Source organism: Psittacula echo (assembly GCF_963264785.1).
Source record: "Psittacula echo genome assembly, chromosome: 9".
Lineage (NCBI taxonomy): Eukaryota > Metazoa > Chordata > Aves > Psittaciformes > Psittacidae > Psittacula > Psittacula echo.
In genome coordinates, this window is record NC_137745.1 from 3,034,757 (window position 1) to 3,054,349 (window position 19,593).

Here is a 19,593-nt window from a genome sequence, read left to right on the forward strand (position 1 = left end):
TGGTATGTACTTAGGTGGGTTTTACCACATACACACCCAGCTTGTGAGCCTAAACCAGAGCTCCTCATGCTTCCAGTCATAGTTTGCACCTCCCCTTGCATCATCATGGTGGTACCCGACATGTTTCCTACATTTGTGTATATTCTCTCTGTCTCTGTGTAGATAAAAGCTTTATTACGTGAAAGATGTGAGTTAAGCAAGAATAAATACTTTTGATCTATGTTACGACATTTATTATACAGACTTCATGTAATACATGTAGATTAATTCTGCTTTTTTTACAGGAAAAAGGCTTCCTGAGATTTGTGAAAATCCAAACATTTGAAATACAGAGGCATGTAAGAGTCAAGAGGTGCTCTGCTGTTAATAGCCTGAGCATTATGTTACGCAAAGATTAGAACTGTAAAAGCAAAAGGCTTGTGGCTGGTTTGCTGTGAGGGTAAACTGTCCTTGCTATGAGGATAAAGAGACCACTGCTGGCTCGTGTACAGACATGTAAACCTGTGCTTGCCACTGGAGTGCTGCAAATGAATACTTTCGATTTCAGTACTTCTCGTAGCACTGATGCTTTGTGCGATAGCTGCGTGTAAACCTATGCTGTCTGAAGGCTTGGATACTGTTTAGCAGTTCAGATGCTTTAAGCTGTGCCTTGTTGCCACCCTCTCCAGTTCCCAGCTGTTTGTTGCCCCTGGTTTTCCATGTCAGCAGAGCTGTTTGTGTCACTGTGCTTGGAAATAGGTCTGGAAAAATGCCTGGCTGGCTGAGGAGCTGACCTGAACGGAGACATGGGAAGAGGGGTATCTTACTTACCCTTGGCTTTGGTACCACTGTTCCATGCGAATTCCAGGGAGAATTAATGAACTCAGATATCCATAATGAAAAGGGATATGCCAGATTTGAGATGTAAATTGCTTTGTTTTTCAGTATGTTTGTGTTTTGCTGGTCTTCAGTCATAATTACAATCCCCACTGTGCCAGATAGTGGACTAATATCTAATCATAATTTGTAAACAGTGAGCAGACAGGGGAGAGGAAGAAAAGATGAGAAACTTAGATGATATCACACAGATCACCGATTATTAATGTTTATTGGGAAACAAACAGCCTAATGACCATACATGGTTTCAGGTAAATAAATATGTTCCAGAAAGCATCCTGTGTTATCGCTGCTGGAATTGCAGTTTTCAGACATTTTGCTTCATCTGTCTGAAGGCAAATTCCAGACAGAATTTTGCTGTTGAAAGAAATCTCCACAGTCTACAGTAGTACAAGAACATTTGGTCGTTGGTTTTGTACCGCTTGGAAAATGATACCCCAGAGTTTCCAGAAAAACAGTGCAATTTTAAAGGAGTTTCCTTCTGGAGAGCAAATACCCAGCCAGTTATGGACTACTGATGTGGTATGTGAAGAGCAAAGTAGCCTGCAAACAGCTTAATTACTTGCCTGTTTGTGATTTGTAATTTTCTCCAAATACTTGTATGATTCAAGTACTTACTGCTGTGTACTTCTCCCCCTTTAAGTGGTTGCTTGTAGGGAAAAGCTTGGCTCTACTGTGTTTTTTACCTACACAGAAATGAAATTGTGAATTGAGAAAGGGCTTTTGAAGCCAGGAAAATTGAACTGTAGATACCAGTTCTCTTTGTTTTTGGAACAGCAAGAACACTGATCTGAGTGCTTGGTGTTCCTTCCATGTGCCCCAGGTATCTCCCTGTTTTCCCTGTCACATGGAGATGTCCCTCCATGATTAACTCTCTGTCACTCAGCTCTTTTTTCTAACAGCCAAATGAATGCTGTAGCAGAGTGAGTCATGACTGCAGAAAGCCCTTTCAAGGACAAGCCAAGGGTGTTGAAGGCAGCAGCTTAATAAACCCAGGATTCAGGACCGGATCGATTGTTTTCAGCCTCAAGGAATTTGACTTTAAGAAGCTGAGGTCTTAGTAGTGACGCTGCTTAAAATCAACCAAAAAATCAACAAAATGTCTTAAAATCAATGAAAGCAAAATCTTTAGGTGCAGTTTCCCATTGAAATTCTGTGTTTAGGTCCAATGATGCTGCAGAAAGCAGCATTACATAAAGCACAGCAGATGCAGTCTGGATTCAGCAGCAGGGAGAAAGCATCTAACAAAAAGAAATGTGGAGTGCCATAGTAGAGGAAAACCACCTTAAAGATATAAGGGAAAAAGAATTTCCAAGTGGGGAGCTGGCATGGGGCCTTTCTGACTGCCTCAACCTATTTTAGGAGATTTTCAGTAAGATATTCCACTTGGCAATTGCATCTGGTTTCTGTCGTGTGTTGGTCCTAGGAAGGGCAGAGTAATGCTCTGTGGGGGATGAAGGTGTCTTTGCTTTTGTATGTGCACGGAAGAGGCACCTTAGCAGCCGGAGGCAGCCCTGGCAGCATGCTTGGACCCTGAACCCTCTGCTAATCCCTGCAGCAAAACTGCTGCTTGCTGCAGAAGTGGGATCAAGCTCTAAATCGTTTATTAAAGCAAAGCAGCCCTGGAGAACTCCGCTTCTTTGCTGCAGTTGGAGATTGTGTGATGACAGCACGTGTCCAGCTTGGTTTCTATGAGGGCTCACAACTAAGCCGGGACTCCCCAGAACCCTGCTGGGGCTCATACGGTTGTTGCTGAAGCCTGAGATCTTGGGGCTTTGTCACCACTTGTTACATGATTAGGGTTGGAAGAGTTTGGTGCTCTTGATGTGTGAGCTGTGTGTCTGGTGAAGTCAGAGGCATCAGTGCCTGATGCTGCAGGTAGGCAGAGCAAAGGCCTTCCTAGTGAGGAAGCCAGTGAATCCAACCATGAATACACTTTTGAGGCATCATGTTTTGAGAAAGTAGGTCTGTGTTGGTTGCATTAGTTGCTGTATTTGGTTCTAGAACATTGTTATTAAATAATTTTGTATTAATCAGATAAAAGCATATTAGGTGGATTGGATTGATGGTTTTGCATCAGTTCATGATATCACTCATCTTCGACCATTTGACAAGGAAACATTTCTCATTTTGCAGATTCGTGTTTTGATACAGGTGAGCACAAGAGGACACATAAGCTCTCTGAAGCATTCTTATATATGTTTTCAGCAATGCAGTTGACTGTCTTCACCTCAACTGCATGTAAACAAGAGTGCAGTAGATGCCTATCTATAGATGACGAGCCAGTGTTTTTATAGCATTAGAACTATAATAAGTGAACAAACTGGATGAATTAAAGATTGTTTTCAAGATCCAGAACCTTTCATCTCAGGTCACTGCTGAAATTCAGCATGATTTGGAATTACCATTTCACAACAAATCAGTCCAGTCCAGAAGCAGGGGGAAAGGTGAGGGGATCAGACATAATTGGTGGTACCCTGGTTGAATGAATTGCTCCGATATCAAGATCTGAAGGAAACTGTAATACCTTCTCACTTCTACTGGGCTGGTCTGATAGGTCAGAGTTTGGTAGGTCAGTGTAAAAGGAGCTTGAATTACTCATCCGGGGCTGTATTCTCAGGGTGGCAGGCTTCATATGCACTAAGCTTAATTGCAGATAAAGGCTGTGACACAAAACAAAGCTCAGGAAGTTTAAAGATTAATGCTGTTAGAGTCTTTTTATGTTGTGCAAGCCTGTTTTCGTAATAACAGGAATGTTTTGTGTTTCCAATAAGGTCTAAAATCTTGAGGACACATAAATGAAAAGTGGTATCAGTAGCTGGTATTTATAGTCTCAGGGAATTCCTTTTGAAGTTTTTTGTTGACTGCTCTTTTTCATAATCATTAAATAAATGGAGCATTTCTGTGTAAGATTTTTAGTCTATTTGTTTTCTTAAAAAGGCTTTTCTTCAATGTCCTTCATTGTCCGTGAAGTACATAATGTTTTTTGGCCATCTTTGAAGACAGTAATTCAACAGTATATGGATATTGCTACATGCTGATCTCCCCAGATTTTACTTACTTTGTGCTCATGCTTCTCTCTTTAAAAAGCAAACAAGTAACCCCCACCCAAACAGGGGGCAATGTTAAATAGCAGTTGTGGCCTCAGAGGACAGACAGTTTCCCTGAAGTGGTGAAGAAGTTTCAAGGAGAGAGTAAGGACTATGCTGAGCAGCAGAAGCTCAGAGGAAAGAAGGAAGAGCTGTCTGATCTTTATCAGTGGCATTGGTTCCTTTGAGATGAAATGAAGGGGAAAATAAAGAATGTGGAAAAGGATATAGAGGGAAGATCTGTTAAGATAATCTTCAGGAAGAGCAGTAGACATAGGCACATAGGGAGACAGGGAAAAATAAACGTGATATAAATACATAACTATAACTGTGTATAAAACAGAAGGAATAGAACTAGGGCAACACACACACACATAAAGTCTGCCTTTTAGCATCCTGAATATTTCAGGATGACCATTCAGTTCATCTCTGCTTATCATTTACATAACCTGTAGAAGGCAGATGCATACTCAAGATGTCTGCCTGAAAGGAATGACTTCATCCTTACTTCAAGGTGTTTGCACTTTCTATATTCATCAGAATTATTTCATAATATAATAGAATGTTATCAGTACTATTTAAACTGGTAACATCCTCTAAATATTGCCAACGCATCCACTGACAGTGTGTCTGATTTGCTTGGTTTTGTCTTTTGTTTAGTGTTAATGTGTGTCATGCTTAAGGGGTGTATTAATGAACCTTTTTCTTTTTATCCTGCAGTGACAATCCTCTAGGCCCAGTCTTTTCATTAATGAATAATGATGGAACAGAGTGGGCAGTTGGGTCATTTTATCCTTTAAGTGCAGTGCACAGTCCTGAAGAGAATGCTGCATTGCAGCTGTAAGCAAAATGGTTGTACAAATGACAAAATACTTTGAAATCATAGCCTGCATTTCTGGAACATTCTGGGCTTTAGGAAGGCTGCCAGTTTTCCAAACCTTTTTTTTTTTTTTTCTTAGGAAAGGAATATTTTTTTTGCTATTTAAGAAAGACTTATTCCAGTGCCTTCTATTCTATGAACTTGAAAACCTGAACTTCAGTAATTATATAAAGTCAGTTATGATGCTGTGTTCAACAGCCATTGAAAAGAACTTGGGAAGACTTCTCTTTCATAATCCTTGTATAACAGTTGGCCAGTAGTAATTTGCATTTTGGATTCCAACCTTACCATGAATTTGGACTGGTTTTCCCCAAAACATTTTGTGTGAGCAGGAACTATACAAGGAAAATAAGCTGACCAGTTCAGGAGCTATGCAAAGGGAAGCCTACTCTGCTACCGGCAGGGAAGTAGATGGAAATCAAAATAAAATTTCAGATTAAAGTTCGTAGTAGGACAAACATCTCTAGGCTAAGTCAGATGAATGTTTTAAATACTACTTTTTGGGGGGTGAGCATAATCGGGATTATTTATTTTTTCCATCTTTTTCAGTGTAAAGAATGTAATTAAGCCCCAAATCTGAGCCTCTAAATCTGTGCCTCTGTGTTACATGATAGAAGTCTAGAATTCTGCTTCATTTTCAGATAATAAGAATGCTGTGTTTAGTTGCCTTTCTTTAATCTCTTCTTGCTTCTTTTCTGCTTCTTGGTCTTTTTGTTTCTAATTTGTCAAAGTAAATTGTTGGGCTCTCTTGGTGTATGATGCGTGGTTTCGACTCCTAATGTCTGTATTGCCACAGCTGTGGGAGGAGGAGGTACTTGTCTCTAGCAGCAGCTTTGAGAAGCTGAGGTGGAAGTGGTCTAAATCAAACCCAAACTAAGGGATTTACCTGTGGATTCATTCTGGAACATGTATTACTGCTTGACCATTGTGAATTATCTCTTAGTATGGACGTTCTTGTTTTGCGTTAAGAGTGCCTCTTCCCAGTTGGGCTGGATTAAGCAAAGCAATGAATTAATAAGCTGGAAGTAAAATGAAAAGGCTATCACAATGTAAACATAAGTAACTGCTGTGCAAGAAGGGTTACAGCCATAAACTGATTAAATGACATCTCATTTGAGATCTCGTTTTAAATGAAAACTTAAGCTTTTGGGGGGCATTCACAAAATATGATTTTTGTTTACTCACTGAAGTTGCCCAGGAATGGTTGTCAATACGAACTGGGTGCTTCTGTTGTGACACAAGATTCTGCCACTGTGTCTAGCACAAATTCTTAAGTGTTTGCAATGTGAGTGCTCTCCTGTCAGAGCTTTGATGCAGAGCTGCCATATTGCATTCTCTTGAATGTGCACTTGCTAAAGGACTCAAAATGTTTTCAACTTCTGAAACCACAGAGCACAAAATTAAAAAGGTGGAACAAGCAATTGTTAACATAAAGAACACATAGGTACTATGATCTAGTAAGTAAAGAGAGTTGAATACAAATCCTTTCCCACTTTTGTCACCTTGAATAAAGCTTCTTTAGAGTTGAGCAATTTTCAGTGACGTTTTGGATCGCTGGAACTCCATCTTTTGTACCCCGAAAAATGTTTTCTGCTTTTGTCACCTGTGGGAGCTGGGGTTTGGATCTGAAGTTGTCTCCTTCCAGATGTCTCCCAGGGTGTGCGCTGGCTGTATGGGTGCTGTTTCTGGCTCACGTTTGCCTATGCTACCTGACATTCCTATGGGTTTGAGCTGACCAAGATCCATAGCTCTGGTCATTTAGGTGCCCCATGCCATCTGAAAGGGTTTCCATGTCACCCCAGTGATAAAATGCAAGGTGGGATGCAGGTTAGAGTCTCTGTTTCCTATAGAATATACAATGGAAGTTAGTGTTCAATAAAGAGTGAAGACCAGGCTAGTCAGATACACTACTCATCTGCGGAGAAAACTTATAACCAAACCTCGCTTAAGTATTACATAGAATTGAATATTTATATTAAGGTTGGATTTTTGAAGCGTTACGAGTTTGTGCATAAAAATACATGGTGTCCTCGGCTGTTTCTGACTTACGCTCTTACTGCAGCTGGTGACTATGAACACCTTCCTTGAGGTACTTACGTTATAATTTAATTTAGCCTTTTAATTTGGTCTTGCACTGAAAAATAATTTGGAGAACTTCAGTAATGATTATTGCATTCAGATTAGGTTAGTTACATTGAGGGCTAATCAAGGTGATTGGCAATGTGTGCTTCGTACAAAAGGGAGTCTATACTTTTGGGCTTTTTAGTGTGCTAAATTAAGAGGTGTCTGTGGGTGTGTGTTCCTAATAGCACTGCTGCTTATGGGTATAAGAATAAAAGCATGCTGTATCCCACAGTACATCTTGGGATTGCTTTGGTCACCGTTTATATTTTCTAATAATTCAGAAATAAAAGAGGAGTGGAGAAAACATTGTCATTTTTTCACAGTGTTAAAAAAAGACATCTCTTGGTATTATCCTCTTTTTATTGTCTTTGTATAAGGCTGAGTGCTCTTTGGAGGAGTAACATCACCTCTGTTCCATAGGGCCCTCATCCCTACTAAAACATTGCTACTGATGGTGAGTCCCCTGCTCTCCTCTGCTGTTTCTTTACACCTAGACAGCTTTTGTGGGCTGATTTAGCTAATTGCCAGCAGACTGGAAAGTCTTGAGACTTTCTTTGGCACCTTTTCTCACCTATCTAGGAAATGGGGCAATAGGGAGCCTGTTTGACTTGCACTGGTGCCCAGTGACTCTGAACTTTGGCTATGTTTCTGTGTTCAGGTATGAGATATTCACTGTAATAGTAATAATGTTGGCACCTTGGGGTGGAATTTTACACCTTCTTTCACTTTTCTTGTTCCTCCAAGTCTGTGTGCTACTTAAGTCTACAGGAAAGGCAGAAGGTGATCTAAAGGACAGGTCTCACTTGTTTGTGAAGTGGATGGAGCACATGGGCAGTGATAAGTGCAACAGTGGTACATGGGTAATGGGGAGCACAGCAGCATGTGTGGTATGTTAGGGGTTTCAAAGGAATAATTATTTTGATGTTACTGACCATTGGGATGTAATCCATTGGATGCTCAAAAAGCATCTTACTATGTTACTGTCTCCTCACAAGTTGGGCATTGTGTTTTTGAGTGACATCCTTGTCACTTGCACGAGTGATAGTGGCATTTAGTGTTGTTTGCAGGTGGCACGAGGATCATAGTGCTCTGTTTTCTCTAGTGTTCTCACTCTTTTTTTGGATACCTTGAGTACTCTCCTGAACACGCAGCAGCAAAAGATACACTACAGCATTTGCTCTGCCTCTTGCAAAGGCATAGCTTGAAGTGAGTGCAGTTGCTGTGTAGCTGATGAGCTGACATTACTCACAGGAAGAGCAGATGACACTGACAAAGATAGCAGCGAATTTAAGAAGAGTTGCCAAGTAGCAGCACTTGGAGGTAACACTTCAGAAAAAGGCAGCTCATTGCTATCGGGCTTATTTATTGTTTTTTCTCAACTAGGGGTGAGAAAGAATCATGCTGGGTTTGATATTTTCAGTTTGACTCCCTAATAGACATGACAAAAACATGGCTCTCTTCGGAATGTGAGATTCCTTCTTCTGTTTTTTATTATAATGTGATTAAAATATTTGCATGAGGAGTTAGCTACTTAACCGAGAATTCTCAGCCTCTCCTAGAAAAAACCACTCTTTTCCATGCTGCTGTTATGGGAGTGTATGTTGTTACACTGTGTTACTTTTAACCTTTCCAATAGGCTTCATCAAATAAATGGAACTTATGCTAAGGACTCTGGTGATTGCACTGACACATAAAAATAGTAAAGATCCTTTGTATAAAGAGAGGTGTGCTAGACTTCCAGGATACTGTGTAAGAGCCCCATGCTGAGCTGACAGAAGTCTGTCTAATGTGTCTTCAGCTGCATAATGTCTTCCTCTCTCAGGCCATACTTTCCCAGCTGCACATGCTTTATTTCTTGGGCATTTGCTTTCTCAGATTACTGTGGCTGTTATCCTGAGTGGACCTGCTCTATGGAACGGAACAGAAAATCATGAGAAGTCTTTAGCAAGCCTAGGCCACGTCATCTGGAAGAACATTGTCATGTGGAGAAGACTCAGGTGGTTCTTTTTAGTACATATTCAGCTGTATTTCAGGCAGGTGGCCTGAGTTTCTGGGACATCTCATTGGCATTTGTTTCTGTTGAACATAATACTCATAAAACTTAAGTGACAACAAGTTGCACTGTAATAAGAAATGGGAAAAAATTAAAGTTGAAGGCTTTGTATCACCTATGAAGAATAGACAGTCTAGCAACTAGTTCTGAATATAGGCCTATTCACAGGTGGACATGTGGCTCTGTCCTTCTCTCTTCAGCTAGGAGGGTATCCCATGCATGAACCCTGTGTTATTCCCTGCTCTGCTGCTTGCCCATGGCAACTCTGGTCCTGCCAATGAACCTACTCTAGGCCTTGGAGGAGCTCCTGCACACGCACAGCTCCCAGCAGGCACACAGATACTTTCATGCAGACACTGACTTGTGCCATATGATCAGGGCCTCCCTATGGACCATGACTGCTGGTAGTGTTTCTGCTGGGGGCCATGCATTTCCCCAGGCTGTGCTGGATCCACGCAGACAGTCAGAAGCTGCTGCTGCAGGAACCAAAGTGGTTTCCTTGTCAGCAGTGCTACCCAAACTTTGGTTTGAGATGATTACAGGTTGATTTCAGGGTCTTTTTTCTTTCCCCATCTCTTGTGGTGGCCATTAGCAATACATACAAAGTGGTGACCTGTTTTATAGGGTCCAGTAAGAGGGATGGTAAGTGGTTATGGAGGTGTGCTAGTTAAGGAATGCTTTCCACTTTGACTTTATTATGTGCTCATTTTCTCTTGTTCTTTTTCTTGGCCAAGACCTTGGATCTCCTCTGTTAAACTTACATGGTTGCCTTCTTCTGCAATTACCTGATTCATATGTTAGTGCTTTTCAAGCCTGATCCTAGAGAATAGCCAGGAAGTGTGTCCTAAGCGGTAGTCAGAGATGCTTGATTTGATTTAAATATTAAGGGAAAGAAAAAGCTTTAACATTACCTGAAACAATCATGTTATAACTCAGCATTGTAATAGCATGTTTTTTGATGCTATTTCCCTTATATTCTCCAACAACTTCATCGAAATGGTATGTGTCTGTTTCAGTAGGAAATCAGGGCTTTGTGGATCATACATAAGCCTATGCAGAGGGCATTTGTGAAGCCTGCTCTAAACCATGGTGTTACCTACTATAGGAGTGAAATCCTACTTCTGTTTAAATAACTAAAAAAGGATGTTTGGAGAAACTGTCTCAAGGCTTTGACTACCTGGAAATGGGGGATAGAGAAGAGACACCATTACATTCCTCTGTTCCCTCTCCATCTCTTCCATAAATCCCCAATACCAGTGAACTGCTGAGGGTATGTGATGCTGGACAAACCTGAAGCACCAAGCAACTGTGGACTTGGGTCTGGTCACCTTAACTGCAGTAGAGAACTTCGATAACTTAGGGGTTAGCTGTCTCTTAGTGCTAGGTGAATATCTGCACTGCACTGTTACTTATGTATAATGTAACAAGGATTTTTTCTTAATATCTTCTTTATATTATCCGGTTGGTATGGGGTGGGAGTTAGATGGTGGATATACATGCTACATTATCAGTATTTATTAGTATTGCTGCCCTGAGCCTGTAATGACTATTGTACTTGATACTACATCAAGATAGAGCAAAAGAAAAGCGTCTCTAGGAGCCTGTGGTACACAAGATGAGATCTGTATAAGCGGAGTAATGATTATTGAGTGGAACAGGAGCTGAAGAAATGATTTCTGGGGGGATGATTACCTTCCCCCTCAACAGCCACTGACAGCAGTACATTTCTAAAAAAGAAATCCTAATTTCTCTTCTTCATACTGGACCTTGAGCTCTCAGTGCATGCGTTATTACCAGCCTTCACAGAAAGGTTTTTATTGTCTGTTAATGCAAGAAAAGTATTAGTCATCTCTTAGGATGCATCTCTTGCCTTTAGTGTTTGATGTCTTGCCTGTTGCCTTGATGTGGGCTCATGGTTATGCACTGCACTGTCCAGTCATGACATTATTATGAAATTGTAGCACATTTCAGATGAGGGGCTTTCTGGGGGGCTATGTTACAGTCACTATTGGGAGACATTTCTGCTTCTGCTGTTATTAGTCATCTTGGTTAATAGCTTATTTTCAGAGTAATTTTACTTTGAAAAGCAAGTAGAAGAAGAGAGAAGAAATCAAACCAAAATGGCTAGATGGAGAAATGAGTGAAACATGTTATGGGGCATGCAGAGCTTCTTGACATTAATAAATCCTGCATAGTATCTTGCAGTGGAATGTGCATCAGGAATTCCAAGAGATGCAAATTTACTCCACTGAACTGCCACCAAATTGTCTGGGGAAAGAACTTCAGCCTTTCGCTGAATTGAGATAAAGTTGCTGATGCATTTCTATAGCTGGAAAGAGATTGAGAGATAGAAACTCAACTGTAGAAGAGCGAGCTTTTAAGTATCTGTTCCTTATATGAACATCAGAAAGAGTGTTAAGCTCTTCAGTTACTTTCTTTTTTAAAAAGTCATGGATTTAGGGACATATTTATGTGCTTTGTGTGACTTAAGAGTGCTTGATTTGATTGCAACCTGTAACGGAGAGGGTTTATGTAGGGGGTTTTGTAGTCAGCTGTTGCTTTCCAGTTGCTGAAGGGTGGTCTGGGTGCTGCAGGGTAGCAGAACTCAGGAGGGCAGGATATGGGGACCAGCTGCTGCTGTGGAATGTGAAGAGGGACGATGATTAATGAGGACAGAGAGAGGAAATTGATTCATTTCCTGCTTCTGCTGTGTCTGGGCCCCTCTTTTCAGTGTTGGCTGTTCAGATGGAGCTGTAGAGTGGTTGACTTGAGGAGGCTCTAAGTCCTGTGAGTGTCTGGGGGCTGAACTGCTGAATAGTCTAGCAGGAATAGTGGCAGTGGCAGCATAAAGCTTACGGGACATGAACTAAGTGATTTGTGGTTCCACAGGCTTGTCATTTTGGGACAAGTTTCTTAAAATTTATTTAAACAAATGTAAGCAACCGGTATTAATGACAACAGGTAAGGAGATTCATTGCACTTTACAGGCAGCTTTGTTGTTCCGAGATTAGAAGGAAATTATTATACGTTGAGGTTCATTCACTAGTGGAATTCAAAATGAGCTTGCTGAAACTAGTAAATGCTCTCATTAAAAACTCTCCTGCTGATGGACTGAATTCTCTCAACTGATTTGAATGTAGTGTAACCTAAACAGAATTTCAATGTACTGCATCCAGAAATTTCTCAAGCAACACACATGATAAACCTGGGAGGTCACAAGGATATCTGTTCCAGGTGGGAGTATTTTCACTTTGCATTTCACATCTCTGTGTTTTACTCTGAAAAGAATCATCTTGTGCCAGTAAAACAGGTAGTTTAAGGCAACATATATTTCTGTGGTATACCTGGACCCAAAGCAAGTGTTCATTTTACTTAGATACCCTTCAAGCAAGTGGCATGCAATCTCCATGACCTAATGAAGACTGGTGTTGGATTGCGTCGTAGTGTGCGTGATGATATCATTAAACGTTAAGGACTTAGCATCTCGTCAGAACCATAACAGTAATCACTGTTTACTGTGTGTGTCTCCTTGCCTTGCCCGCTTTCTTAGGTAGGGGCAGTTTCCTAAGGCAGATCGCAGAAACTGAATCTGTTAGTTATTAGCTATTCATTTGAATTGAGAAGTTGACTTGTTCTGATCTTTCAGTTACTGGATAGGTAATACTTCTTAGATTGAAGTGGAAGAAGAAAAGGCCTGATGTCACTCTGAGCTGTTTCAAGAGAGAAAAATGAAAATAGTGCCCAGAAATTTGCTTCCCAAGCCAGAGAGTAAAATCCCACTGTAATTGTTGAATGAGATTGTGGGTTTGAGTATTCTATGTTACAACAGCAGTAATGGGGCTAATATTTGCAATTTAAGGAGTTCTGAGAAGCTATATAAGAGCTACAGAAGCTGGTGGGCCTGGGCAAGTTCTGCTAAAGCATAGCTGCAGTAGTGGCAAGGGATCGTTTCACAGTTAAATGGGAAAAAAATGGCATTGGCGAAACACAGCAAAGAAAACTGTCAAGGTGATACCTTGTGGTGTTTTACTTTTTAGTTCCTGTGAAGACCTATGTAATGTGATGCTAGGAGTGCTCATCATTTGAGAAGAGTTTGAGACAAGGGTGACAGGAGCTCATGAGATAAAATATAGGGCTGTGTTCTCATAGGCAGAATTCCTGCATGTTGTATCTAATTGTCATTGGAGTTTGCCAGGCAAAACAGTAGGTCTACCTCTATAAGTTAATTCCAATAGCAGCTCAGCATCACTGGGAAACCTTTTGTTTCCAAACAGGTTTTTTGCATTTGAAGGTACCTATGCTGTGGTTTATAAATTACACTGTTCACAGGTTTTGCCACTTGAGATTTTAATCTACTTTTCCGGATGCATCAGAAAATGTACAGGTTAGTAAGTAATGAATGGCTTATTTGCAAAGTTGGTGCAAATGGGAGTTCTCCATTCTTCATCTCATCATTTAAGCAGATGTAAAACATTCTCTTTAAAGTTCTGCGGTTTTTAGATTGTTGCTTTAGTAGTTCTGTGCCTCTGCTATTTTTGTAGTGTCAAAATCATTCTCTGTCATGCTCCATTTGGTTGCAGTGGAGATGACTGTGGGAGAAATGCAATTTTCTGGGAAGCATTAATTGAAATGATGGTTCTATATTCAGCATGCAGTAACTGACAGATGCAGATAAGGAACAGAGAACATTCATTAAGTGGTGCTTCTCCAGGTTTTTCATCTTTTTCTGCCTCCAAAAAAGCAAGAATGCTAGATGAAAGCTGAAATGCATTACATATACTGCATGATGATGTTGAAAAAGCCTTTTATGCAGTTGTTTTGATTCTCCCACACAATGCAAACAAACGGGGGTGGGTGGGTGGGGAGGGGCATCTTTTTTGAAACAAACCTTAAGAAATTGCTCAAGTGCTGTAGGCACCAGTAATAAATTTTCAGTGTTTCCTAAACCTGTGGATGCTATTAATACAGAAATCTAACCCAAATCTTTCTAATCATTCCAAAACACTTGGGTCAGAGTGTCCTGCACCGCTTCAACACAGAAAAGCACTTAAACAATAAAATTCATGCTGTGTGGACAAATGAACATAGAAGCATCTAGTGTGTGGCTTGCTGTCATGCAGAATGCAAGGTGGAAGGCTGCTGCTTTAGCCAGTAACATGGAGTCATGTTGAACTGCTGTTTCCATTTTTTTTGTTTTGAGTCCTTGCTGTGTTTTTTTCACTTCTGTAAATGTTTGATATCTCCATATAGAACTGATATTTCAGGTTACTTTGGTTTGCAGCACGACTCACTTAAGGGACAAGCAAGGAATATTAATAAAGCGTTCTTCAGGAGCAGTGGTGAAGTCAGCATGTGTAAAATGGAAAAACCCCATTAAGAAGCTGGCAGCAGGGAAGCTGTCTCTGGGTGGAAGCCCTGGTGAGGACAGATGTCCACTTCCCATCTCGCTGCGTAATTGACGTCTTTGCCATCTGCCCAGCCTGTCATCGCACGCGAGCTGGGCAGAGCAGCCTGCAGGGCTGCGGCGTGCGGCGGGGGCACCCGAGCCTCTTCACACCTTTAGCACTGTTTAAAATAAGGTTTCTGAATAAAGCAGATGATTTGAAGAGGATAAGGAGTGTGTGTGTGTGTGTGTGTGTGTGTGTGTGTGTCCCCTTCCACCATACCTTTTGCTGGCAGTGGTATGGAGAGTTTATGGAAGCTTTTGCAGAATAAACCTCTCTCATTGTCTCAGATTCTCAATCACGTTTCCCTTTGCTCTGTCTCTTTGTATAACTTTGGCTTCTCTGTATATTTTATTGTCCCTTTCTGACCTTATCTCTGCAGTAACACTTAGGCCTGTTGAGATGGGGTTTCATCAACTGGTCTGCAGATTTCTGCATTCTCTCCTTTCCTTTCTCTCTAAGTGCAGTACTTGAGTTTCTGGCATTCAGTGGGAGATAAGAAACCAACAAAACAACACAATTTTGCTGAAGGAGTTTTGTTGAGCAATGGCCAGATCTCAGGAAAAGGGAAACCTTTTGGCTTGACCTAAACATTGAATTTAATTTTCCAGTGTTTCTGAATGACTTACACGAAAATAGATTTCGTAATTAAAGATGAACATGCTGTTTATTTTAGGTGACACTGACTTGGTGAATAATTTCACCAAGACACAAACTTACAGAAAAGAATAGAATCACGTGATTTACCCTTTTCTCTTCAGGGGGTTTAAGGAAAATAATATTTATTATAAAAAAATGAAAGAGTCAAATTAAATGAAATTTATGTCTAAATTCCAGCATGGGTTATTTAGACTGTAGTCTAGAATATAATTGTGACCACAGATACTTTAAATCCAGTCTGGTTCTCAACCTTATGGGAACTAAATGAACAGTTTTTATCTTAGAGAGAGGAAGCAGCTCTTTGAGTTCCAGTGTTGATCTTTCGCTTTGGAGACTTCTCAGGCTGGCCATGTATTTGTATGCGCATTATGAGCAGTACATAGCATATGTGTACTTTTTACAGCCTCCTGACAGTCCATAGCACTATTTCCAAGTGGTGAGTTCATAATGTCTAGGTAGAGACTACTAGGATTGCTGAAGAAGACTGCAGCTATTCCCTGTGCCATTTCAGCCATCCCTCTCAGGGTGCTGAGCACCCCATCACCTCCCTACCCGCTGGAGCTGGCTCACCACCCTGCACATATGTTCTACACTGGAACAGAGGCATTTGTCAGACATCTCTTCCTTCTACTTTCCAAAGTGCTCTGGAGTTTCCTGTTTCAGAGTTTTGCATTGCTGCTTGTAGATGCATTCTGTGAATGTTTCTGCCCTGAATCCTTACCACTGCCAGTGCTGTCCATGTACTTCCTCTTTATGCGTGAAGTCCCTGCTGTATTTGGACTAGGTTATGTTTTGGGGGCCTGTTTCACACTGTGCACACTGTTTGGGGTAAAAATCCTTCCTTGTGCTGGCAGGCTTTGTAGCCCTCTGAAAGCTGATCGGGCTGTGATGGTGTGGGTGGCTCTGAAGGGTTGGCCCTGTGTGGGATCCCAGCTGCGGTGGGTGACTCCCCTGATCTCTTAGTGTGTTGTCCCGACTCCTGTGATCTGCCTTGGTTCACAAAAGGGCAACTACCCAAATGGCTCATAGCTTGCAATTCGTGTTTCATAGTGGAAAGTGTTTACCTTGGAAGCTGACTGGGAGCTCATGGAGGAGTGGAGAGGTTGGATATGTTATTGTTTGAATCATGGAGAATAGCGTAGACACACGGTAACAGCTGGAACCTGCCTGTCACTGTGGCGCTAGGTACTGAAAATTAAATGAAGTGAGGTAACAATAACTACAGCCTGCCTTTATCTAGGAGAGGGGGATAGCGTTTCTTAAAAGCTGAAGGTGAAATGAAAGTTTGATGAGTTAACCAAGAGCTAGAAGCTACCCAGCAGCTGTAATCATACACCTCCAGTGAAAGGCGAGTTGACATCTTTGCCTGCACTGCAGCAGGATTGATCTGTTCAGGAAAGCATCACTGTCGTCTGAGGAAATGACACTTGGGCCTGGTGCTTCCATCCAAGAGGAGGCTTCCTGGCACATACGTGCTGCTGGGAAGGAACAGTTGTACTGGTCCCAAAGGAATGAGAGATACAGCTGAGCACCATTATCAGTACCCCCTGGATACTGACATGCTTCAAGGAGCAAGAGCTTACCCTAAACTGTGTGAGGATTGAATCCTTACAGTGTGGGCTCCGTCGTTTCCTCCTGCTCTCTTGCAGGCACCTTCGTATTGCTCCGAGGCCAACTCTCAACTCAAGTATTGTCATCATGTCACGTTAGGGTGAATACACATGAATAACTTGATGTTGCTGAGCACGTTCAAAACCTTCAGTTTTGTAAATGTTCCTAATGATGTCAAATATTTTTTGGCAGATATATGTAGCCACTGATTTGATTGCGGTTCCTCGTGCTGCTGAGCACGGAGGGTGCGCACAGTTACACCACCCTAACACTTGCAGGTCATTTTTGTTTTCTGAACAGGCGCTAGACTGCATAGATTAATATCATTAAAATAGGGAAAAAAACCACAAAGTTGGTTGTTCAGTGCAGCCACACATTCTTATGCTGTATCCTTCAATTGAAATGTTCTTAAATTCAATTGTCTTGCAAAATATGGATTTTTATATTGATTTAAGGAACCATATCATTTCCTTTTTACTTTCTTTGCATATGTAACCTGTCACTTTTGCTGCCTTTGTTCACTTAACCAACAGCTCATTCCAGCAGTGTGTGGCAGTACATATGCAGCAGGAGAGGCTGCTCTGCAGTAGAATGAGACTTGCTTTATTGCTTTATACTTCAAGGTTGTGGACCTGAGGTCAGAACAGAGATATGTAATGCTGCTTCTGTGGCTGTTACCAAAAGCTGCCAACAGCTATTCCAACTACATCTCCAGTATACTGTGTTTGTGCTTTATGGGCTGTTTTCAGAAGTCATCGCTTACATGTATGTATGCATCTATATACATAGGTCTTATTAAAGTAAACCTACTAACTTTTTTATGCTTTAAACTATAGGAATTAGTACCAAATGTAGCCCATAAGGATGTTCAGAACATAAGGAAGGGTCATCTTGCAAAGGCAAAATTTAAGTGGAATATCCGTTTATTTGTTAATATGCCATAGGTGGCACAGCTTGTAGTTGCTCTTGGAGAAATAACTTACAGGAATGCAGATCGAAGCAGGCATTTTCTATTTCCCTGCAATTTTAATGTGTGCTGTTTTGTTTTCTTTGCAGGATTAGCTGGCACTGCTGCAGACCTAGAAAAAAGAAAGCTTATTTTTGGAAAAAATTTTATACCTCCAAAGAAGCCAAAAACATTCTTACAGCTAGTCTGGGAAGCGTTGCAGGATGTGACTCTTATCATCTTGGAAATTGCAGCCATCATATCTTTGGGACTTTCGTTTTATCAGCCGCCTGGAGAAGGGAATGAAGGTAAAACCTTTTTGTAGAAGTCATTTGTGTAAGTTGAAGTAAAACCAGCCCTATCTCTCAAATGAATTCCATCCCCACCCTCCAGAAGGTCACTAACAGGAAATTTCCATGTGGTACTGACATATTTTTTGTGTGCTTGACATTTCTTTATGCAAATAGTGAAACTTTGTGACATGTGCTAAATGCATTAAAGAAAAAGCACCATATTCTTGTGAATCTGGAATAGTTTTGTTTCTGTTTTCACCTTTGTGCTTCTCTTTGGTGTTTGTTTATCCAAGATGGTTGTTTACTGGATTGTAGAGGAGAAATAATTGCTTCTGTAACTGATGGATCCTGTCTGCATGAACATGGGCAAGTCGTCAGTTTATAGCATCCTGAAGACCTGAATTTAGTGAAATTCACTCATTTGAGTATTTTTAGTGGTATAGCTAAGGCTAGTGAGCCTGGGCTCAAAAGGGAGTATTAGAGGCTAAATCATGTTACTTATAAACTAGATACTGCAAAATCCTTCTGTGATATCTAGAAAATTTAACACCATGTTCGTTCCCCCCCGTTCCCTTCCTTCCCCTTTCCCCCCCCTTCAGAAAGTTCTCTTGGATTCACATGCTTAAAGTATTTGTTCCTCTACATAAATGCAAGATTTCCATTTCTGGCAACTGATACAGATTCCTTCCCCTCCCCCCCCCCCCCCGGCTCTCTCATAGACTTATAAAGCTGGCTAAAACATGCTGTGTGAAATGACGTGCACAGCTTGGCAAATGCAGGAAGAATGTCTTCCTCTAAATATAGCCTTGAAATACTTTTTACATTTGCTTCAGTTTCCTTTGGCTACTTTCCTTGAAGACCCTTCCTTCTTCCTTTTCCATTTAGAAGCACAGTAAGCACGTAGCTCTGCAGAGCTCTTGCATCTTATTCATGATTCTTTAATCCTTTCTATACAGTCAGGAATCTTTTATTGCTTTCTAACTGCATTTTGAATATGTGACTATTGATTCAGCAGGTATCTGATTTAGACATGGAAAGATAAAGGAGTCATTTGTTTTTTAGCTGAAGAAAACGTTATTTGTTGCTACTACCTCGTATAACTGGACATAGTAGAATACCTTGGGGATGTTGAAACCATGAATGTTGCTTTACAACATTAGAACTTGGTTCTGCCTTTTTCTTAGGCGTAAACGTGCGGACTGTCCTCTTATTTTTAATTTATTGGGTGGGAATGGAACTTGGGAAATAGAATTGTTACAGGTTTTATTAAGAGGGGAGATGGCTCATCAGACAAACTTGTTTGGGTTTTAAAATTGCTATTCTTTTTACTTTAATGCTGCATTTAAAACATTTATTTTCCCATGGGAAGCTATGATACATCTGAGATTCTGAGATAGTCTGGAAAGCTGAGCAGCACAGCCTGGGAAAAAGCATTTGTGTTTTCCCACAGCACAGGATTTTATTCACTGGTCACCATTTTCCCTATGTTTTTAGAATCGTTTTCCTGCTGCCGTGTTTTACACAGGGAGAATAAATCAAATTACTGAATATCTTTTAATCCAACTCTTGGAACACATTGTAAAGGTCCTTTACTTTTATAAGTAAAGGATTGTTTAT

The 19,593-nt window shown here is 40.9% G+C and overlaps 1 protein-coding gene across 12 annotated transcripts in view; it reads left to right on the forward strand.

Moving 5' to 3' along the window:
• ATP2B2 (ATPase plasma membrane Ca2+ transporting 2) overlaps positions 1–19,593 on the forward strand; it is a gene marked incomplete at its 5' end in the record, with an annotated part of 180,885 nt that overhangs the window by 38,622 nt on the left and 122,670 nt on the right. For 6 of the 12 annotated variants that reach the window (XM_080625697.1, XM_080625698.1, XM_080625701.1 and 3 more), the window contains one exon: positions 17,800–17,991. In XM_080625697.1, the coding sequence (XP_080481823.1) occupies positions 17,800–17,991 (192 nt within the window). Of the gene's footprint in view, positions 1–17,793; positions 17,992–19,593 lie in introns of all 12 variants that reach the window. The other 6 variants (XM_080625694.1, XM_080625699.1, XM_080625700.1 and 3 more) reach the window with 1 other exon arrangement.